At 42.6% G+C, this 18,977-nt stretch overlaps 1 protein-coding gene across 7 annotated transcripts; it reads left to right on the top strand.

Moving 5' to 3' along the window:
• The first annotated feature begins 952 nt into the window (after positions 1-952).
• LOC144989550 (uncharacterized) lies at positions 953-15,211 on the top strand. 7 transcript variants are annotated; one of them, XM_078942309.1, is made up of 14 exons: positions 953-1,231; positions 3,702-3,801; positions 3,936-4,039; positions 4,109-4,384; positions 4,493-4,586; positions 4,666-4,733; positions 4,840-5,058; positions 5,247-5,312; positions 5,391-5,513; positions 5,604-5,669; positions 5,773-5,853; positions 5,949-6,014; positions 6,230-6,263; positions 14,736-15,211. In XM_078942309.1, exons 2-14 carry the CDS (start codon positions 3,702-3,704, stop codon positions 15,005-15,007), a joined length of 1,569 nt encoding a protein of 522 aa, XP_078798435.1. In that variant the 5' UTR covers positions 953-1,231; the 3' UTR covers positions 15,008-15,211. The 7 variants fall into 7 exon arrangements, with proteins under 7 accessions (XP_078798435.1, XP_078798451.1, XP_078798442.1 ...); XM_078942325.1 differs by having other exon boundaries at positions 14,683-14,895; XM_078942316.1 differs by having other exon boundaries at positions 6,230-6,281; positions 14,683-14,878.
• Positions 15,212-18,977: the final 3,766 nt, after the last annotated feature.

The following is an 18,977-nucleotide window of genomic DNA, read 5'->3' as shown; positions in this document are numbered from 1 at the left end:
CACTGAGTGAAGATGCTTGAATGCTTCCCATAACCTACAATGATTGACATGTAACACTCACAAAAGCTCATCTAGCTTACATACTGATGTGGTAGCAATTTTCACTTTTTGTAATAATTGAAACAACTTTCTGTGTGTGAACATGTTTAAAAAATCATGTTAGGCCAGAATTAAAGAAAACCATCAGTCTTTAAAGGAGAAATGGAGCAGTTCAAACCTCATTGAATGTGGACAGGTGGGTATTTCATTTTTCTGATGAGATAAAGATGCTTTGTACTTAAAAATAGGCTTCCAAATTTCAGGGGAAAAAATGTAAAAAAAAAAAATCTATAATGATCATTTTTAAATACAAAGGTGTTTTTTTATTTGAATTGAAAATAGTAATCAGGTTTTAAGGGGGGGGGGGGGGGGGCATTGATACATATAGGTTTTTTGTCTCATTTAAAATGTAAATACATTTTAACTGTTGTGCTACATGCTCATAAGTCATCACCAATAAAAAAAACTGCTCTCTGCTAACAAAGTATGATTTAAAAAAACATCTTGTCCATTCACAAAGGTGTATTTTATGTCAAATTAGTTTGTATTGCTTAGAAATGTCACAAAAGAGTCATTTATAAAAAATACATTATATATTAAACGTTTTTATTCCACCAGGGAGCCGCCATTTTGTGAAGCTGCTGTAGACAAATTTTGAAAGGAATTAAATAAATGCTGATACTATTTTATATAAAAGCATTGTCACTGATGTAATTCACAGATTCACTCTTTTTTTCTGCAAACAGTAAGTAATGCTGAGTCGGTTCTTAAAACGTTGTGAATAATAAAGTATTATGATTTTGTAGTTGCAAAATTCCTACAAATGGTTTTGCCCGTTTTCTATCCAATCACGTAAAAAATTGGGGTGTGGCTGTCTGTGATTGGTCCAAGGTGGTAGAACCTTCTAGAACGGTGGAGAATTCGTCCCTTTTCACACGGGACTTCTGAGTGATCGGACGTGTCTGTCAGAGCTCTGTGAGAAAAGGTTTTCCTTGGTTTCTGTATCCAGAGGATCGGCTGATTTTCGCCAGAGAAGCATCTCTACTGCCTGTTACTTCGACCAAGAGAGGATTTAACTCCATCTTTCCCCCCCCAGAGTTTTTAATTCTCCACCCATCCCCCCGTTTTTTCTTCTCCTCTGTCTCGGTAGGACTCCATTTTGTTGCCCCGGCCCACTTTTTACGTCGAGAAGGTAAGCGTTTTATAAATATCTCAGACGTATTTGAGAGTAAAATGCTTGTGCTTTATATTTCTGCTGTTGTAAAAAAAGAGTATTGCATTTTAGTAGTCACTTTGCTGTGTGTCGAAGTTTAGCCGAACTTCAAAGCATTGCCGTTTTAAGCTAGCAAACTAACTAGCGTTAGCAAGCCAGAACGTTGAAAGACGCAAATTTAAAAGTATTTGAGTAAAATGCTTGGTTTATTTTTCTGCTGTTGTGAAGATGAGTGTTGCATTTGTGTAATTTTATCGGTGATTTTGCCTCGTGTTGAAGTTAGCTTAACTTCAAAAGGATGACATTTTGAAGCTAGCGAGTTAGCTAGCTAGTCCAGACCCAAACTTGAAAGTATTTGAGAGTAAAATGCTTGATTTATTTTTCTGCTGTTGTGAACATAAGTGTTGCATTGTATGATTTTTATCAGCGACCTTGCCTCGTGTTGAAGTTATCTTAACATCAAGTGGACGTTTTTTCTGAAGCAAGCTAGTTTGTGTTAGCTTTGTCAGTATGGAATTACCCAAAGCTAAAGTGTTGAGAGCAAAATGCTCGTGTTTCATATTTTTGCTGTTGTGAGTGTTACATTTGTGTAATTTATTAGTGGCTTAGCTTCGACTTGGCTTTAGCTTTAACTTCAAAGTACAGTCGGTGTGTTTGATGTTGTCGGAATGGTGTGTGTGTGGGGGGGGGGGTGTCGGTCGGTGTTCACTCATCTGTTCATGCGGTTTGCTGCTTTATTGCTGTGGCATTGTCTAATTTTATTGTGTTATTGCTTGGTAATTTTATATATATTTTACTGTTATTCAATTCATTGCTGATTGTATTGCTTTCTTTCAGTTTAGAACTAAAAATGTCTTAAATTGCATTAAAAGTTGCATAAAAAAAAATCTCTTAACTGCACATGAAAAAATTCAGCTATGTTCTAAATCTTTTGTCAAAGAGGTAAAGCATTTATTAAATAAGTGTTCTTTTGTTAAGTCATTAAGAGTTTATTAAAACGTATGACATTTTTAAATTGGGGTATTTATTTTGTGTTTAAAATGTTCCAAGTTCACATGGATTTGTAAGATCATTACGAATAGAACCTGCTAGGATTTTTTTTTTTTTTTTTTTTGTTCATTTTACCTGAAATGTGACACACATTGGGTTACACTTGCATGTAGGTAGATGCTATTATGTATTAGTTACTGTCTTCGCAGTGACTGTTACTGTTGACTCCTGGATGTTGTGATTGATTCTATTTGGTAGATTTAATTTGAATGCTGTGATTTTTAGTGTGAATTTACCTATGGATGGTTTGGGCTTGCTGGTGCAGCTGGTTTCTTCTAAATGATCACTCATGGAGCTGCATGTTGTTTTGATGCAAGTTTGTGAGATTGTGTAACCTCAGCCAAATGATGAAGTTGAATTTAGTCAGATCTGTGGATTTATGGCTGAGGATCTCCTGAAACTGTAAAGTTTATCTGCTGACTTGATGCGAAATTAAAGGCCTGTTTGTGATCTGTGCATCCTCTGGAGGAAAATATTGGTAAAAAGGTAGATTTTCTTTAAGATCTGTTTGTTAAAACAAAAAAGATTTAAAGCACATTATTTCATTCTGTAGAAGTGTTTTGGAAAAGATTAATAGAAGTAATGAATAAAGAAATGATGGCTCACCAAAATAGACTTCATATATGTAGCAGAAGAAGCCATTTTGAACTAGTAATGTTACTTTTCAAAAGGTATCTTATTAAAAACAGGTGTGCTCTTCTCCAAAGGGAAAAAACCTCTTGGAAAAAAATGCTTTCTAGTATTTCAACTTTTTTTTTAAAAAAATGAAACAATAGTTCAGATAAAAATCTTAATTGTAATAAATGTAACTTGCATCTGCACAGTCAGAAGTCAGACGGGTTTTTCTGCTGCAAACATTTTGAACATGCTGGTTGCTGCACTAAATCAGTTTTCCTGACATGAAAGAGACCTGTTAATGCACCTGGCTGATTTTTGTTTTTATTTTATTTTTTTATTGTCGTTTTGGTCATTTCCTGCTGCTTGGCCAGATTTATCTTATTTCTGGGCTGACTGTCCATGTGAATTTTAGCATGTCCTGCTTCTGCTGCTGCAGTGCTCAGCAGAAGTTATATTTTCTTTAAGATCTGTTTTTTAAATCAAAAAAGATATATAGCACACTGTTTCATTCTGTGTTTTTTTTGTAATAGATTAATAGAAATACTGAATAAAAGATTGACTGCTCACAAACAGTGGCAACTATTTTTGCTTGCTGTAAATCTTTTTCTAAAGTTTATTCTGAAAGAAACATACAATGCTTTTTAAACGTACTGCTATTATTTATATTGTCAAGGAAAATTAGTTTTAATGTATATTGGACAAAATGATCTTATATTATAAAAGTACTGGTTGTGCTAAAAGTGTTTTTGTGTGTTTTTGTGTGTTTATGTTCTTTGTGTAGATGCCACGGGGCAAGGACCACCGCAGAGCCCGTGCCAGGAACTTCGCGCCCATGGACCTGGGACCGACTGGCCATCCAAGCCCGAGTGCTCCGAGTTCACGTAAGTAACTGAGATTTTTTTTCTCTCCATTATTGCATCAGTTTTATTCTGCTCCCTAATCTTTGATGAATTGATGCATGTGTATGTGCTGTTGGCTAAAAAGAGAACACACCCTAACGTGTTGTATTTCCCAGGCTCCGGCACTGGGTTTAGGCACCCCGTGCGAAGATGGCCCGTGTCTTCTGCCACCGGGAAGAGCCACAAGTGCCTTGTGCCGCCAGAGTCTCCCGGGGAGAAGGTAACGTACCTGTGACTGACGGTTACCCAGTGTAAGTTATGGCTATGACAACAACTGCATGTGTTCCAGTTCGTCCTGGTGGTAGGAGACTCCCACCTTCGCGCCCTGGTGGACGGGATCGTCCGGATGCCTGGGGGTGGGGGCATGACCTTCGGGTTCATGTCCACCCCTGGCGCCAGTGCAGCCGAGCTGTACAAAGAGGTAAGGCACGCAAACATTCCACGTACCCCCGATCTTGTGTGTCTTCTCGCCCCCAGCAACAACCTGACGGCCAGCCGGACGCTCCCAGAGGCAGCTGTGGACTTCAGGCGGCTCCTGACTCTGCTCCAGTCCAAGTGGTCCAAGGTAAGTGTGTTTTAATCGTTGCACGTTGAAGAGAAGCAGAGGGGGATGCAGCAGCAGAAAGTGTAATTACTGAAGCTGGTTTGTGTGTTTGTGGGATTGTTTTACCAGCTCTTCGTCCTGGACTTCCCGCCTCGCCTGACTGTGGCCCCGGACCTGCAGACGTTCCTCCGCCAGGACTTCAACCGAGTGGCGGCGCAGATGGGTATAACATCATGTCCTTGTTGGTTGTCATGTAGATGATTGTCTGGGGGAACAGTTCACTAACTTTCATTCCTGTGCAGGCATTAAGTACCTGTCTGTTGCTGAGCACTTCAGCTTGGACCACTTGGCGCTGTGGGCCCGCGATGGGGTAGGTTGATGGTTCTGGTTGTTTTTGATGCAGACAGCTTTTCTCAGTACAATAAGTCTCAAATCAAATCTCGTGGGGTTTTCTTGTTTTTTTTTGTGTCTCTCAGGTCCACCTGAGTGACGATGGAGGGATGGTCCTTCTGGCTTCCCTGCTGTGGAACTACTCTGCTCTGCAGCTGGTGGAGCCAGAGGTCCAGGCGCCTCCTCCTGCGTCGCCCCGGCCTGCCGTGCGGCGAGTCACTCCTAAGGTGGTTGTGAGGGAGCACCCTGTGTCCCCTCCTCCAACCAACCCTTTTGAGTGGGCTTGCAAGGTAGGGAAGGCAAAGGTAAGCGTCAGCTCATTTCATACAAATGAAATGATTTTTCCTGTTTTAAACTTGTCCATGTGTTCAAGGTGAATCCAGCTTCCTGAAAGCCAGACCAGAAGTGGCGTGTGCAGAGCAGGTCTGTGGTCCATGGAAGAGGCTAGTTCAAGTGTCTAAATAGTTTTCTCTTTCTTTCTCACTCTCTACAGAAAGCCAGTCCTTCGGGTGCAGACCGCTCTCCTCTGGCATCCTGGCACGGGCGGGGATTGGAGCAGGTGAGTTGCAGGAAAAATAAAACTGCAGTGTGTTTGTCGTGTCCACATAATAACATTTCTGTGTTTTCTATTCCACAGGCTGCTCCTCTCCCGGTGTCGCCCGTGCGCTTCAGCCCTGCTATTCTGGATCTGATGGACAAATTTTACCCGTCAGATCTGGACTGTGCTGGAGCTGCTGCGCCTGTTCCTGCTGGGAACAAGGTAACTGTTTTTTCTTGATGCTCAGAGTTCAGAATAGCTTTATAACTGCTCCTAAATACCTTTTTTCTGGTGTTTGTCATTATTCCTCAGACGTCTCGTGCTAGACGTGGCCGGAGGGCTGTGGCTGCATCCCAGAGGGCTGCCCCCAGGCCCCAGGTAAGAAGAGGACACATTAATGTGTGTTGTAGAGGTCAAAATAGATTTTTAAAGTGAGATATTTAATGGTGTGTATTTCTGTGTTCTTTTGTTTTTCACTAAGGCGGAGGTCCCCGAGCACGTGGAGGTGAAACCCCGGCCTTCACCTGCCAGGCGTGCCAGGAAGGAGAGGGTTCCGGCCCAGGTATAATGACTTTGTAGTTTCATTTAGTCAGAATGCTGCAGCACCTAGTTCATGGTAAAAGTGTGACATTAAATACATTTCATGTTTGTATGCAGGACCGTGTGGGGGTGACACCTAGGTCACCTACCAAGGATGTGACGGTGGAGCGGCCTGTGGACCAGGTGAGAGAAGAACAGAAAAAAGCTCAATATTGATAATGGTTTTTATTTATTTATAGTCATTTTAAGTTTGACATGTTTGTTTGTGTTCCTACTTAAGCTTTTGTTGTGTGCTCTTTTAGTAGCAGACATGATTCTTGGGCAAGTATGATCAAAATGCTTCCTAAGCCTTGTATCCTTTTAAAGTAATGTCTTTCTTTTCTCCTCTTTTCCTAAAGGACCAGCAGCAGCGTGGACGGCCTGCTGCAGGAGGTAAGAAGAGCAGCAAAGGTAAGAGCTGTTCTCCTTCTTGCATCTGCTGTGTGGTTCAGCCATGTTCAGATCCCATCATCTCGTTTGGTCCCTCTGAATGTAACAGTGAGGTGGTTCCTGCTCCTGCCAGTTGTAGTGTTGAGGCTGTGTCAGACTCTAGTTCAGTTGACATGGAGGTTGGTGTGACGTTTGGCTCCTCGGATGATGAGCTGGTAACCTCTGAGGTCCAGGAGCCTGGTCCTGTTCCTGCTGCTGGTACGTTAAAGTTCCCCAGCATCAGAGGATCGTTCCACCAGGGCAGTGAGCTGTTTGGGAGCAACAGTGGGCGGCAGTGCATGGCCATCTCTTTGGTGGCTGCTGCCAAGCACACTGTTAAAAGTGTGTTTCAGTGGGACAGTTGTGAGTTGGATTCTGTGCTGCTTGCTGGAGATCAGGTTTACTCGGACCTGCAGAGACAGAACAAAATCACTGACTCTGCAGGTTTTCTGAGAGCGACTGATCTTCCAAGTCAAGTAGTGGTAGATGGGGTTGAACTGTCCTGCTTTTTTGGGGAAATTGTTAGTGGGGATGCTAAAATCAATTCGGGTGAGTTTGTTGATGTGGGTGTGTTGGTTCCCCTGAAGGAGGGGTTGGCTAGGATGACGGCAAAGTACAACACATGTCTGCTGACACTGTGTGAGAACACGTGTGCCGTCATTGCTGAGAATGGACGCTGGGCTATTGTAGACTCCCATTCTCGCAGTCCTGAAGGGATGAGGGTCCCTGATGGATCCAGTGTAGTTTTGTTTTTTGACTCTGTGGGTGAAGTTCACGACTACCTGCAGAGGTCAGTCGAGGGCATTGTCCTCACAGAGTTTGAAATGGTTGGTGTTGTTTTTTCTGCTTCCAATACATTTGACCCTTTCTTAGGAAGTCCTGCAGAAAGTAACTCCCTGAACCTCTGCAAAGAGAGCCTCTTCCATGACACTTCGTTAGATGTCAATGTAGAACCCCAAAAGACAGCAACAAAACGTAAAATGGATTCAAAAATTGATTTTGCAGGCCCTTCAAGTGAAAACTTAAAGAAAGTGAAATTAGATGATGTTGCTGTGGAGGAACAGGAAGTAATTTTTAGTGAGCCTGAGCAGGAAATTTTCTATTTTAACCCTTTAAATCGGGATGTCTGCCAGGCTCTGTGCTCAATGTTAAATATTGAGTTCCAAAATTTTAATGCCCCACCTGCTCCTCCCATTGGTTTGTTAGGGCCCCCCTGCACCAACGAAAGAATCATAGGAGATGGAAATTGTTACTTTAGGGCCATCTCTCAGGCTGTGAGCGGATCCCAAAACAGCCACAGAAAAATTCGGCTAGCCGTTGTTAAACAATTAGAAACAAATCCACATCTGTATAGCTGGGTAATTGGGCGGGAGTACTCCTCTGTGGCTGAGTACATAACCAAATCTAGGATGCGTTTTGTTAGTGTTTGGGCCACAGACATAGAAATTCAAGCCACGGCTGATTTATTAGGAATAAATGTTTTTGTATTGTTTGATGGCAGGTGGCTTCGGCACCAGAGCAGCGGTCAACAATTATGTGAACACGCCATTTATATAGAAAATTGTGGTGGAACACATTTTGAGACTGTTGTCTGCGTTAAAGATCCACAACAGGACCGCTGTGCTGGTTGTTGTCCCTCTGCCAACAAACAACCAAAAACATATTGCATGCGTTCAAATAAAAAAACAGATAATTCTACAGACATGAAGACAAATTCAATAATTGATGAGAGCAAATGTTTAAAAATTACTTCTAAATACTTGTTATACCAAAAGAGAAAACAAAGAGCGAAAAAGTTTAAAGGAAAAATCCAAAGAGAAATTGAGATGGACCGGTTAAAGCACATCATCAAAATAAAATACTTGAAAGATGCAAGTTATCGACGGAAAGTCAAGTCAGTATATACGACACGACGGCAAATGAGATGCATGGAAAATGAGGATTACAGAGAAATGCTAAAGTTAAAAGAGAAAACGAAATATGGTAATGTAACTGAGAAAATTAAAATCCAAAGGAAAACAAAATATAGAGAAGATTCCGCTCACAGGACCATGAAGAAAACTCTAAGCATCCAAAAATATAGAGATGATGCCGCACATAGGACCATGGTGAAGTCTCTGAGCATTCAGAAATATAGGAGGGATTCGGCACACAGGACCATGGTGAAAGCTCTGAGCATTCAGAAATATAGGAGAGATTCGGCACACAGGACCATGGTGAAAGCTCTGAGCATTCAGAAATATAGGAGAGATTCGGCACACAGGACCATGGTGAAAGCCCTGAGCATTCAGAAATATAGGAGAGATTCGGCACACAGGACCATGGTGAAAGCTCTGAGCATTCAGAAATATAGGAGAGATTCGGCACACAGGACCAGGGTGAAAGCTCAGAGCACTGGCAAATATAAAAAAGATCAAACACAAAAAATTAAATTAAAGAGTATAAATAAAAAGCGATATACAGAAAACCCTGCGTTCAGGAAAAGTGTCATAAGTAATGTTCAACGGAAGAGGCAGTTGAATAAAAAGAAGGCAGAGAGTTTTCAGGAAGTCATGCAGGACTTCCTAAAAAAGGTTGAAAAAGGTCCAGAGTTTGTTTGCTGTGTGTGCAACAGACTTCTGTTTCATCACCAGGTTTTGCTGTGTGTCAGGGAGACGTACAGCAAATCTGTGAAGATGGCAGAGATTGCAGATGTGTGCATTAGTGAGGACTACCTGCACCGCTGCAACATGGACTGTGAGAGCCCATGTTTGTTTTTAGGGACGGCGAGGAGCGCTCTGTGGATTTGCCACTGCTGTGACTCCAAGTTAAAGAGAGGTCTGACCCCGCCTGAGTGGGCCGGTAATAATCTGGAGGTGTGTCCTGTCCCACCTGAGTTGGCTTGTTTAAATAGTTTAGAGCAGCATCTGATTGCACTGCATATACCTTTCATGAAGATGCTTGCTCTGCCTAAAGGTGGGCAGAATGGTGTTCACGGCCCAATCACGTGTGTTCCTGCCAACTTGGTGCAAACGACCAATGTGCTGCCTCGGTCTGACATGGAAGGGTCTCTGCTGCGCGTCAAATTAAAGCGTAAACTGACTTACAAAGGTCATTATGAGTATCAGTTTGTGGATACCATGCACATTAGGCGAGCCTTGCAATATTTGAAACGTAACAATAAATATTACAAAGACATAGAGTTTAATGAAGCTTGGCTCAATGACTTTTGTAAAGAAGATTTGGAAGAAGAAAATCGCAACGAACCAGAAAATCAGGCGGACAAAAAAGATGAAAAAGAGGATGAGGCCGATGATGGAGAAGATGAGCTTCTCCATGACAGACAGAATCACTGCATGTTCCAAGATTCTGCTCTGTTCCCAGTGGACATCGGCCAAGAAGTCCTGGACCAGTATTTTGAGGATATTTTGAATTTGGCCCCGGCGGAAGGAAATAATCCGGTCCGACTATTGACTAATCGAGAAAATGAAGCTAAATGTTTTCCTGTCATCTTTCCCGATGGTAAAAACGTTTACCATGAAAACAGAAGGTTCAAATTAACTCTATCGCGTTACTTCAACAACAGGATCCTCCATGCTGACGGTAGGTTTGCACAGAACGTCGAGTACATCTTTTTTGCACAGTACATGTCGGAGGTGGAGAAGGTTGTTTCAAGTGTGTCTGTGGCTCTCAGAAAAGAAAAATCAGGAAGTGCATCTGAAGGTGTAAGTGCCGATGCACCTACTGAGAAAACCCTGAAGAAGCTGCTGGAAGCAGATCAGGGCTTTTGTTTCCTCCGGCCTATTCGAGGCACTCCGGCATTCTGGCAGGCAACACAGAAGGACCTGTTGGCCTGTGTTCGTCAGCTGGGTATTCCAACGTGGTTCTGTTCGTTCTCTGCTGCCGACATGCGTTGGAAAAATCTCCTCGACACTGTGTTAAGACAGGAGGGGAGAACCCAGACTGCTGACCAGTTGGATTGGGCTGAGAGGTGTGAATTGTTACGCAGGAACAGCGTCACCGCGGCACGCATGTTTGACTTCCGCTGGCACTGTTTCCTGAGGGTGGTCCTGATGTCTCCGGCTAATCCTATAGGGAAAATTGTGGATTTCTTTTATAGGATTGAGTTCCAGCAGCGTGGGTCCCCTCACGTGCACGTTTTGTTTTGGATTGAGGGGGCTCCACGGATAGGGAAAGAGTCGGAAGAGGAGGTTGCAGCGTTCATAGATAGATACGTCACCTGCGAGATTCCTGAGGATGATGAAGTGTTGAAGGAAATTGTTTTGGCTGTCCAGCAGCACTCTAGGAACCACACCAAGTCCTGTAAGAAGGGCGGGACCAAATGTCGCTTCAACTTTCCAAAAACAGCATCCGGCCGCACATTTGTTATTGAAGATGAAAAGATTGTGAAATGCCCCAAATGTACCGACCCGAACGTCAAAGTCGGCGAAGTATCCAAATTAGAATGCATCTGCTGGAAGATTGACATGAAGAAGCAGATTGCTGCGGAGGCATTTGACTTTTTGACTGAAATTAATCGCGTTGTTAATGACGACAAATCAGAATTCGAAACCCTGGAGCAGATCTTTGAGTATTTCCAAATTGACCAGGAAATATACGAGAAACTGTTCAGGGCCTGCCATCGGAGAAGCCAGGTCGTCCTAAAAAGAAACAAAAATGAAATCTGGATCAACCCCTACAACAAGTCCCTGTTAAAATGTTGGAATGCAAACATGGACATTCAGTACATCGTTGATGCGTTCGCTTGCGTCGTGTACATCATCTCGTACATTTCAAAAGAAGAGCGTGAAATTGGCCTGTTGTTACGAAACACCCAAAAAGAAGCGGAAAAGGGAAACACCAGTGCAAAAGAGACACTGAAGAAATTAGGCACCGTATATTTACATAATCGGCATGTGTCGGCTCAAGAAGCAGTGTATAGATTGGCTAATATGCACCTAAAAGAATGCTCCAGAAAAGTTGTGTTCATTCCAACCGGGGACAACATCATTAGGATGAGCAAACCGCTTGCTGTTCTGCAGCAGCAAGATGAGTCCGGGTCCCAGTGGATGCTAAACATCGTGGACCGGTACAAAAATAGGCCACACGATCAGGAATTTGACGACCTGTGCATTGCTACTTTCGCGTCCGAATATCGGCTATTGTCAAAAAATGAAAGCTCCAAAAATGCGATAGAGCTCCAAAATAATTGTGGTGTGGTCGTAAAACGCACACGCACCAAACCTGCAGTCGTCCGTTATGCGCGCTTCTCCGAGCACAAAAATCCGGAGCGGTTTCATTTGAGTATTCTCCAATTATTCCTCCCGTATCGCACGGACGACGACCTGAAACCGCAGGATTTCAAATTCTATCAGGATTATTATAAGAACGGTACAGTGCGTCTTCGTAGCGGTGAACACACTGTTGAAAGTGTTGTCGATCGTAACCGGGAGAAGTTCGAGCGTGAGGCTGATGCGTTAGAGCTGGCCCAGGCTGAGCTGTCGGATGCAGAGTTTTTGGAGGCTGCATGGGACATTTTGGTCCCCGGGGCCCAGTTGGAGCAGCGGGAGAGTGAGATGGAGCAGCGAGAGCAGCTGGTAGAGAGAGGGACAGAGGGTGAACATCAGGAGGACATTCCAGATCTGGATGTCCTCCGTGGAGAAGCTGCTCGACTGGAGAAGAGTCCCGGTCTCAGTAGGGAGGAGGGGCTGTTGCTCATCAGCTCTCTGAATGAGCTGCAGCTCTCCACCTTCCTACATGTCAGAGAGTGGTGTTTACAGAAGGTCTCAGGTCAGAATCCAGATCCTCTGCACATGTTTGTTACAGGCGGTGCAGGGACTGGAAAGAGCCACCTGATCAGAGCGATCCAGTACGAGGCTACGAGGTTGCTGTCACCTCTGTGTCTCCAGCCGGACGCCGTGTCGGTTCTGCTGACCGCCCCCACAGGGATTGCTGCCTACAGTCTGAAGGCAGCAACCATTCACACTACATTTGGAATCGGTACAGAATTCCGTCTGCCGTACTCTCCTTTGGGCGAGGAGAAACTTAATTCTATGCGCGTTAAGTACCACGATTTGCAGATTTTGATCATTGATGAGATTTCCATGGTGGACCACAGACTATTGATCTACATCCACGGCAGACTGCGACAAATTAAACAAACAGGTGACTTTTCCCCATTTGGAAAAGTGTCAATTATCGCTGTTGGAGATTTCTATCAGTTGCCTCCCGTTAAAGGGAAACCACTTTATGCAGAAAAATCTGAGCTAAATTTGTGGTCCATGTGCTTCAAAGTGGTTGAACTGACAGAGATCGTCCGACAGAAAGACCAAGCATTTGCACAGATGTTAAACAGGCTTAGGACGCGTACAAAAGACACCAAATTGTTGCCCAGTGACGTGCAAATGCTGAAGCAGTGTGAAACGGGCGAGGACAGCACGGCTTTGCACATTTTCCCCACCAATGCCCAAGTGTTTCAACACAACTTGGAGAAGCTCAAAATTACTTGTGAAGATTTCTGTGAAATTGTTGCAGAAGACTTTATCCCGAGTAAAGAGACGGGTAAACTGCAACTGATGAGTGGGCATCACAAAAAAGTGAAGAACAGCTGTTTGGAAGAGAGGCTGTTATTGGGAGTCAACGCTCGAGTGATGCTATGCAAAAATTTAGACATCACAGATGGATTGGTAAATGGGGCATGCGGCATAGTCACCCACATTGAATCATACACAGGGGGGGGGTTTCCAAAATATGTTTATGTGAAATTTGATGATGAGGAAATTGGGAAAATAGCTCGGAGAACGTGTGGCAAAGCCGACTTGCCTGGTTCCACTGCTATAGGGCCCGAGGAAGAGCGGGTGAGCCAAAAGGGGGGGATGAGAAGACAGTTCCCACTCAAGCTGGCATGGGCTTGTACCGTCCACAAAGTACAAGGCCTGACCGTGGACAAGGCTGTGGTCTCCTTCAATAAGATCTTTGCTGCTGGACAGGTTTACGTTGCTGTGAGTCGGGTCAGGACCATCGAGGGTTTGATAATTAGGGACTTTAAGGAAAAGGTGATTTACTGCAATAAACATGCGAAGGCTGCTCTGGAGAAGATGCCCCCCCTCCTGAGTGATGAAAGAAGATGTAACCCATCTTCTTTCAGAGTTTTTCTGCTGAATGTTCAGGGATTATGCAGACATGTCTCTTATCTGGCCCACTGTACACAGCAGCTGCAGCCTAACTGCATTGCTGTGACAGAAACATGGCTGACCCCTAGCTCTGCCTTAGAAGCTGTCCAAATGGACGGTTTCAGTTTCCACAGCCGTCCGAGAGGGCTTTCCTACAGTGGATCCAACCCAGCATTAGTTGGCCTGAAGAGCCAGCAACATGGTGGCGTTGGGATCTACTGTACGGACGGAGGAGACTACCAAATTCTGGAGAAGCCAGACCTTAATTTGGAGTGTGTTGTTTACAGGAGTCTGGCTCTAAATTTAGTGTTAGCTGTAGTGTATCGGCCCCCCTCCTATCCTGTAGTGCTGTTTAGGTCCCACCTACAGGATTTAGTACTTTGGTTAGAAACTCAAAGTGAATCAGTAGTAGTGATGGGAGATTTCAATGAAGACCTCCTGAAGTCCTCTTCCATTTTTAATCTGATGACGGACAGAGGCTTCAGGCAGCATGTCACTTCTCCCACAACAGAGAGGGGGGAAACCATCATAGATCATGTCTATGTCAAAACTTCCAAATTTACTGTCAAGGCCGTGGTCAGTCAAATTTACTTCAGTGACCACGAGGGGATCCTCTGTTCATTTAGTGCATCCTAGAGGGGGGAGTTTTCTGCTGGAGACAGCCTGGTGGTTATTGTACGGTGGGGAATTGTCGTTGGATTTGTTTTATAGTGAAAACATGGAGTAAATTTCCTTTGAAACAATCTTTTATAGCTTTATTTTATAACAAATGGCGTATGTATTTTAAAAGGTAAGTTATTGTTTTCTGTTCTCTTTGAATGCATGTGTTCATGTTCATTTGTTCTGAAATGTTCGGTTTCTTTTACTGTATTTCAACAAGCATGTGACACAAAAACATGTAATTTGTGCTAGTTTTTCTAAAGTAATTAGATTATCATTTACTTAGTGTGTTTGATCATTTGGAGTCGCATGCTAGTTGGGATACAGGTTTTGCTTCCATGTTCAGTCAAAAAAAGCAAAAGGCACTGGTAGTTGGTACTCTGGCTTCAGCCAGACGGGGTTCAACTCCCTGCAGTGTCCTTGAAAATTCTTTGACTATGACATGAAACATCAATATCATTAATCTTCCAAAAATAGTATTCTACATTTGTAATGATTATTACATGTTGATAAAGAATTCTTTCAGATTTGATAAATATAGCAATACTAAATGTATATCACCTCTTCATCAGGTTTGCGGTTGACACATAGGTGGTTGTTGATGGGACCCACCACTGCATCTTAGAGACCCCCTACAGAGGTGAGGTGAGCAGGCTGGCTCTGTGGCGCAAAGACAACAATCTCCACCTGAATGTGGAGAAGACAAAGGAGATGGTTGTGGACTTCAGGAGAACTCAAACCAAGTACACTATACTGATTATCAATGGTGCTGCTGTGGAAATGGTGAGCTACACAAAGTTCCTGGGGTGCACATCTCCATCGACCTGTCTTGGAACCACAAAACTGCATCACTGGCCAAGAAAGCCCAACAACACCTGTACTTCCTCTGCAAACTAAAGATGGCCAGAGCTCCTCCCCCCATCATGCAGACCTTCTACAGGGGCACCATCGAGAGCATTCTGATCAGCTGCATCACCGTTTTATAAACTGCTTGCACTGTAGGGCGAGAGGGAAGTAATTTCATCTGTACTGTATGTCATGTGTATGCAGCATATTTGACAATAAAGCTGACTTTGAATAAATGTGTAATTTTTTAATCAATTGGTTGCATTGATTTGTATTTTATTGTCATCACCCTGACACTTTTTTGTCCCTTAAGATTCAGAAATGAGGAGTTAGCTGCTGCAGCTCTTCTGGAGTTCTCTTTTCATGTGAAACGAGACTATTCAGCAGTTAAAAATTGTTTTAACTTCTTATATTCCAGAAAGGTTTAACCTGTCCTCTGCTAATCCCTGGGTCATTGCACATGCATGTTGAAGACTGAATAAAAGATCAATTGAACACTGAATTCATGATCCACCAAGGAAGGTAAAAGAGAGGGGAAACGTGTGGCATATTTCACAGAGGCGACATTGGAGGTCTTAATGAATGCTTCTGAAGAATTCAAAACTGTCTTTATTAATAAAAGCAACATAGCTGCATCACTAAGGGAAAGCGGGTCAGCTTGGCAAAAAATAACTGACAGAGTAATTACATGAGTTCCTAACAATCATTCACACTTTAATTCTGTAATAATAATGAACAGGCATTCAGGGCATTTAAAATGTCTGTTTAGTTGTCCTTTTATTGTAAAGCTGAACAAATGTGAATTATTTCCTGGCACCAATTTCCCATGTTATAAATTGACTTAACCCTTGTGCTATCCTAGGCACTTTAATATTGGGAGTTGGGTCATGTAGACCCACTAGACAGTGCGCTGAACCTTTTTTCTTCAATGATTTGTGATCTTCACTGGTGTCCATGGATTACATGAACTCTTTCCACCTTTGTCATGGTAGGGAGAACACGTCAATGTAAGGGTGGGGTCATATAAGATAGCACAAGAGTTAAAAAATGTTATGTTGTAGTTGAGATAAAATCCTTCTGGAACCTGAAGAACTGAGTCAATTGAACATTGAACATGAAAAAATGTTATAAAGAGGTCATAGTGAAATAAGTTTATCAGTGGACTCTTAAAGGGCTTTTAGGTAATTAAGTCAATGTGCCTGTCTGTAGCCAACAAGAGAAAGGTGAAGGCATGTCTGACTGGTGGGTTTACCATCATTTCCACTCAATCCTATAGGTATCTAATTGCAGGGTATTGCTCATATACAATGGGAATAAAATTGATTACAATCAATATTGTGAACTGACTCAGTAAAACACATGACCTAAAATGCTAATTATGCTAACTATGCTAGCTATGCTAATGTGGCTAAAAGTGCTAGCATAGCGATCAGCAACATTAACTGACTCAGAAAAACACATCACCTAAAATGCTAATTATGCTAACTATGCTAGCTATGCTAATGTGGCTAAAAGTGCCAGCATTGCGATCAGCATCATTAACTGACTCAGAAAAACCCATTATCTAAAATGCTAATTGTGCTAACTATGCTAGCTATGCTAATGTGGCTAAAAGTGCTAGCATAGCGATCAGCATCATCAACTGACTCAGAAAAACACATTACCTAAAATGCTAATTATGCTAACTATGCTAGCTATGCTAATGTGGCTAAAAGTGCTAGCATAGCGATCAGCATCATAAACTGACTCAAAAAAAACCATTCCTCCATGGTGAAAGCTATATGTCATGAGTTGATAAAAAAACGACTTTTTCCAAAATGGCGGCTTTTCTGTTGATTTTATCTCCATAGCAACCATTTTATGTTTTGGTCCCCTCGGGAGGACGAACAGATTGACGTCAGTTTCGGACAAATCGGTAAAAGTAAACTTTTTGTCGTCCTTAGCAACAGTCGTTTCATGCTAACCACGCCCACATGCCTTATATGTCCATATCCAGTGTTTTTCAATGTATTCACTTTCAGGCATTAATGCATGCATTCAATTTTCACAGTGGTCCATTAAAAAACATAGGAGTTATAACAGTGCGCCAATTGGCTAGCTCGCCACGTGCACGCCGTTCAAAATCTACAACTTCTAATTCCAACATTTTTTCCACAGTAGCTTGCCATTGATGCCCAAAAGGTTTCGTGACGATCGATGAAAATTCCAACGACAAGTTTACGTTTGAATCCAGTGGTAAAGGTGTTTTTTATAGAAAATTCAAGATGGCCGCCTTTTTCCGAGGTCAAAGGTCGACGAAACTCCAGAGGTAATTGTAGACTTACGCTAGGGATATGCGAGTCAAATTTCGTGAAAATCGCTCAAAAAAAGTTCCTTTTTCCATATTGTGTAAAAACGCGAAAAACTCAAAATGGCTGATTTTGGCACAAAATGGCCGCCAAACCGTAGGTCGTGTCGCCATCACGTAATGATTTCAAAACTTTGTTTGGATATACCCGACAAAGTTATCTGGGTTTCGCTAGCCGATTCATAAAAAAAAAATCCGAAATTTTTTTTTTTAGCCGAGTCAGCACTTTTTTTTGCGATCGTTTTTTGTTTACCACGGCCACATTCCTTTATCGATTTTGTCGTATCTGACATTGTTTTGTTCAGTGTGGGCCAGGGAATCGTATATTTCATTTTCACGACATTCCGATAAAATATGTGCAAGCTAGCTAAAATGGCGACGGTTGCGAATTCGCCACGCGCACGCGTTTCAAAATCTACAACTTCTAATTCCAACATTTTGTCCACAATTGATTGCCATTGATGCCCAAGAAGTTTCAAAAAGATCGATGAAAATTCCTAGGACGAGTTTTCGTTTGAATACCTTACTAAAGGTGCTTTTTTTTGAAAATTCAAGATGGCCGCCCCTTCCCAAGGTCAAAGGTCAACAAAACTTCTTTGGTTATTGTAGAATCGTGTTTGTGGCATGTAAGTCCGATTTCGTGAAAATCGCTTGAACAAAAGTGTTGTTTTACTATATTGTCAAAAAACACGAAAATCGCCACTTCTCTGAATTCGCCACAAAATGGCCGCCAAGCCGTAGGCCGTTTGGCCATCCCATAATGATTTCATAACTTCTTTGGGATATTTCCAACACGCGTGTTTTTGTTTCGTAGCTGTATTTCGAAATATTTTTTTTTGGCCCCATAAGCGATTTTCGGCCCATTCATTTTTTTGACGGGAACGCTCGCCGTGATGTCATCATCGTGGGGGGGGTGATGTTCTCTTTGCCGAAAATTCATTTTCAATTTATCCTAGGTGTGTGCCAATTTTGGTGAGTTTTCGGGTATGTGGCGGGGGTCAAATTTGCGATCTACGGATCCGTTAGAAACGGGAAGAATAATAATAATAATAATTAAAGCCGCAAGCGGCGTTGTATGGCCCGCAGACGCAACCCGCCTTCCACGCCCAACTCTACGCAACACCGCGGCCCTCTCCGCCCTCACCGCCCAAAAATTAAAAGCTAGTCAAGGCTGGATTTGCTAATAATGCTAACTATGCTAACTATGCTAATGTGACTAAAAGTCCTAGCATAGCGATTAGCATAATCAACTCTCTCAGAAAAACACATTACCTAAAATGCTAATTATGCTAACTATGCTAGCTATGCTAATGTGGCTAAAAGTGCTAGCATAGCGATCAGCATCATCAACTGACTCAGAAAAACACATTACCTAAATGCTAATTATGCTAACTTTGCTAGTAATGCTAACATAGCTAAAATTGCTAGCATAGCGATCTGCATCATCAACTGACTCAGAAAAACACATTACCTAAAATGCTAATTATGCTAACTATGCTAGTAATGCTAACATAGCTAAAATTGCTAGCATAGCGATCTGCATCATCAACTGACTCAGAAAAACACATTCCTCCATTGGTGAGAGCTACATGTCATAAGTTGATAAAAAACCCACTTTTTCCAAAATGGCCGCTTTTCTGTTGATTTTATCTCCATAGCAACCATTTTATGTTT

The sequence above is a fragment of the Oryzias latipes genome, chromosome 1 (genome assembly GCF_053564925.1).
Source record: "Oryzias latipes strain Hd-rR chromosome 1, Olatipes_Hd-rR_3.1".
NCBI classification, from domain to species: domain Eukaryota; kingdom Metazoa; phylum Chordata; class Actinopteri; order Beloniformes; family Adrianichthyidae; genus Oryzias; species Oryzias latipes.
The sequence above is the reverse complement of the archived record's forward strand: the minus strand, read 5'-3'. Positions and strand labels throughout refer to the sequence as shown.

What these genes read in the sequence shown, in the direction of transcription:
- LOC144989550 (XM_078942209.1), top strand. Translation starts at nt 3,702, where the DNA reads ATGCCACGGGGCAAGGACCACCGCAGAGCCCGTGCCAGGAACTTCGCG. An exon ending in CCCGAGTGCTCCGAGTTCAC is followed by an intron (nt 3,802 to 3,935) that starts GTAAGTAACTGA and finishes TGTATTTCCCAG; the next exon opens with GCTCCGGCACTGGGTTTAGG. An exon ending in AGGAGAGGGTTCCGGCCCAG is followed by an intron (nt 5,854 to 5,948) that starts GTATAATGACTT and finishes GTTTGTATGCAG; the next exon opens with GACCGTGTGGGGGTGACACC.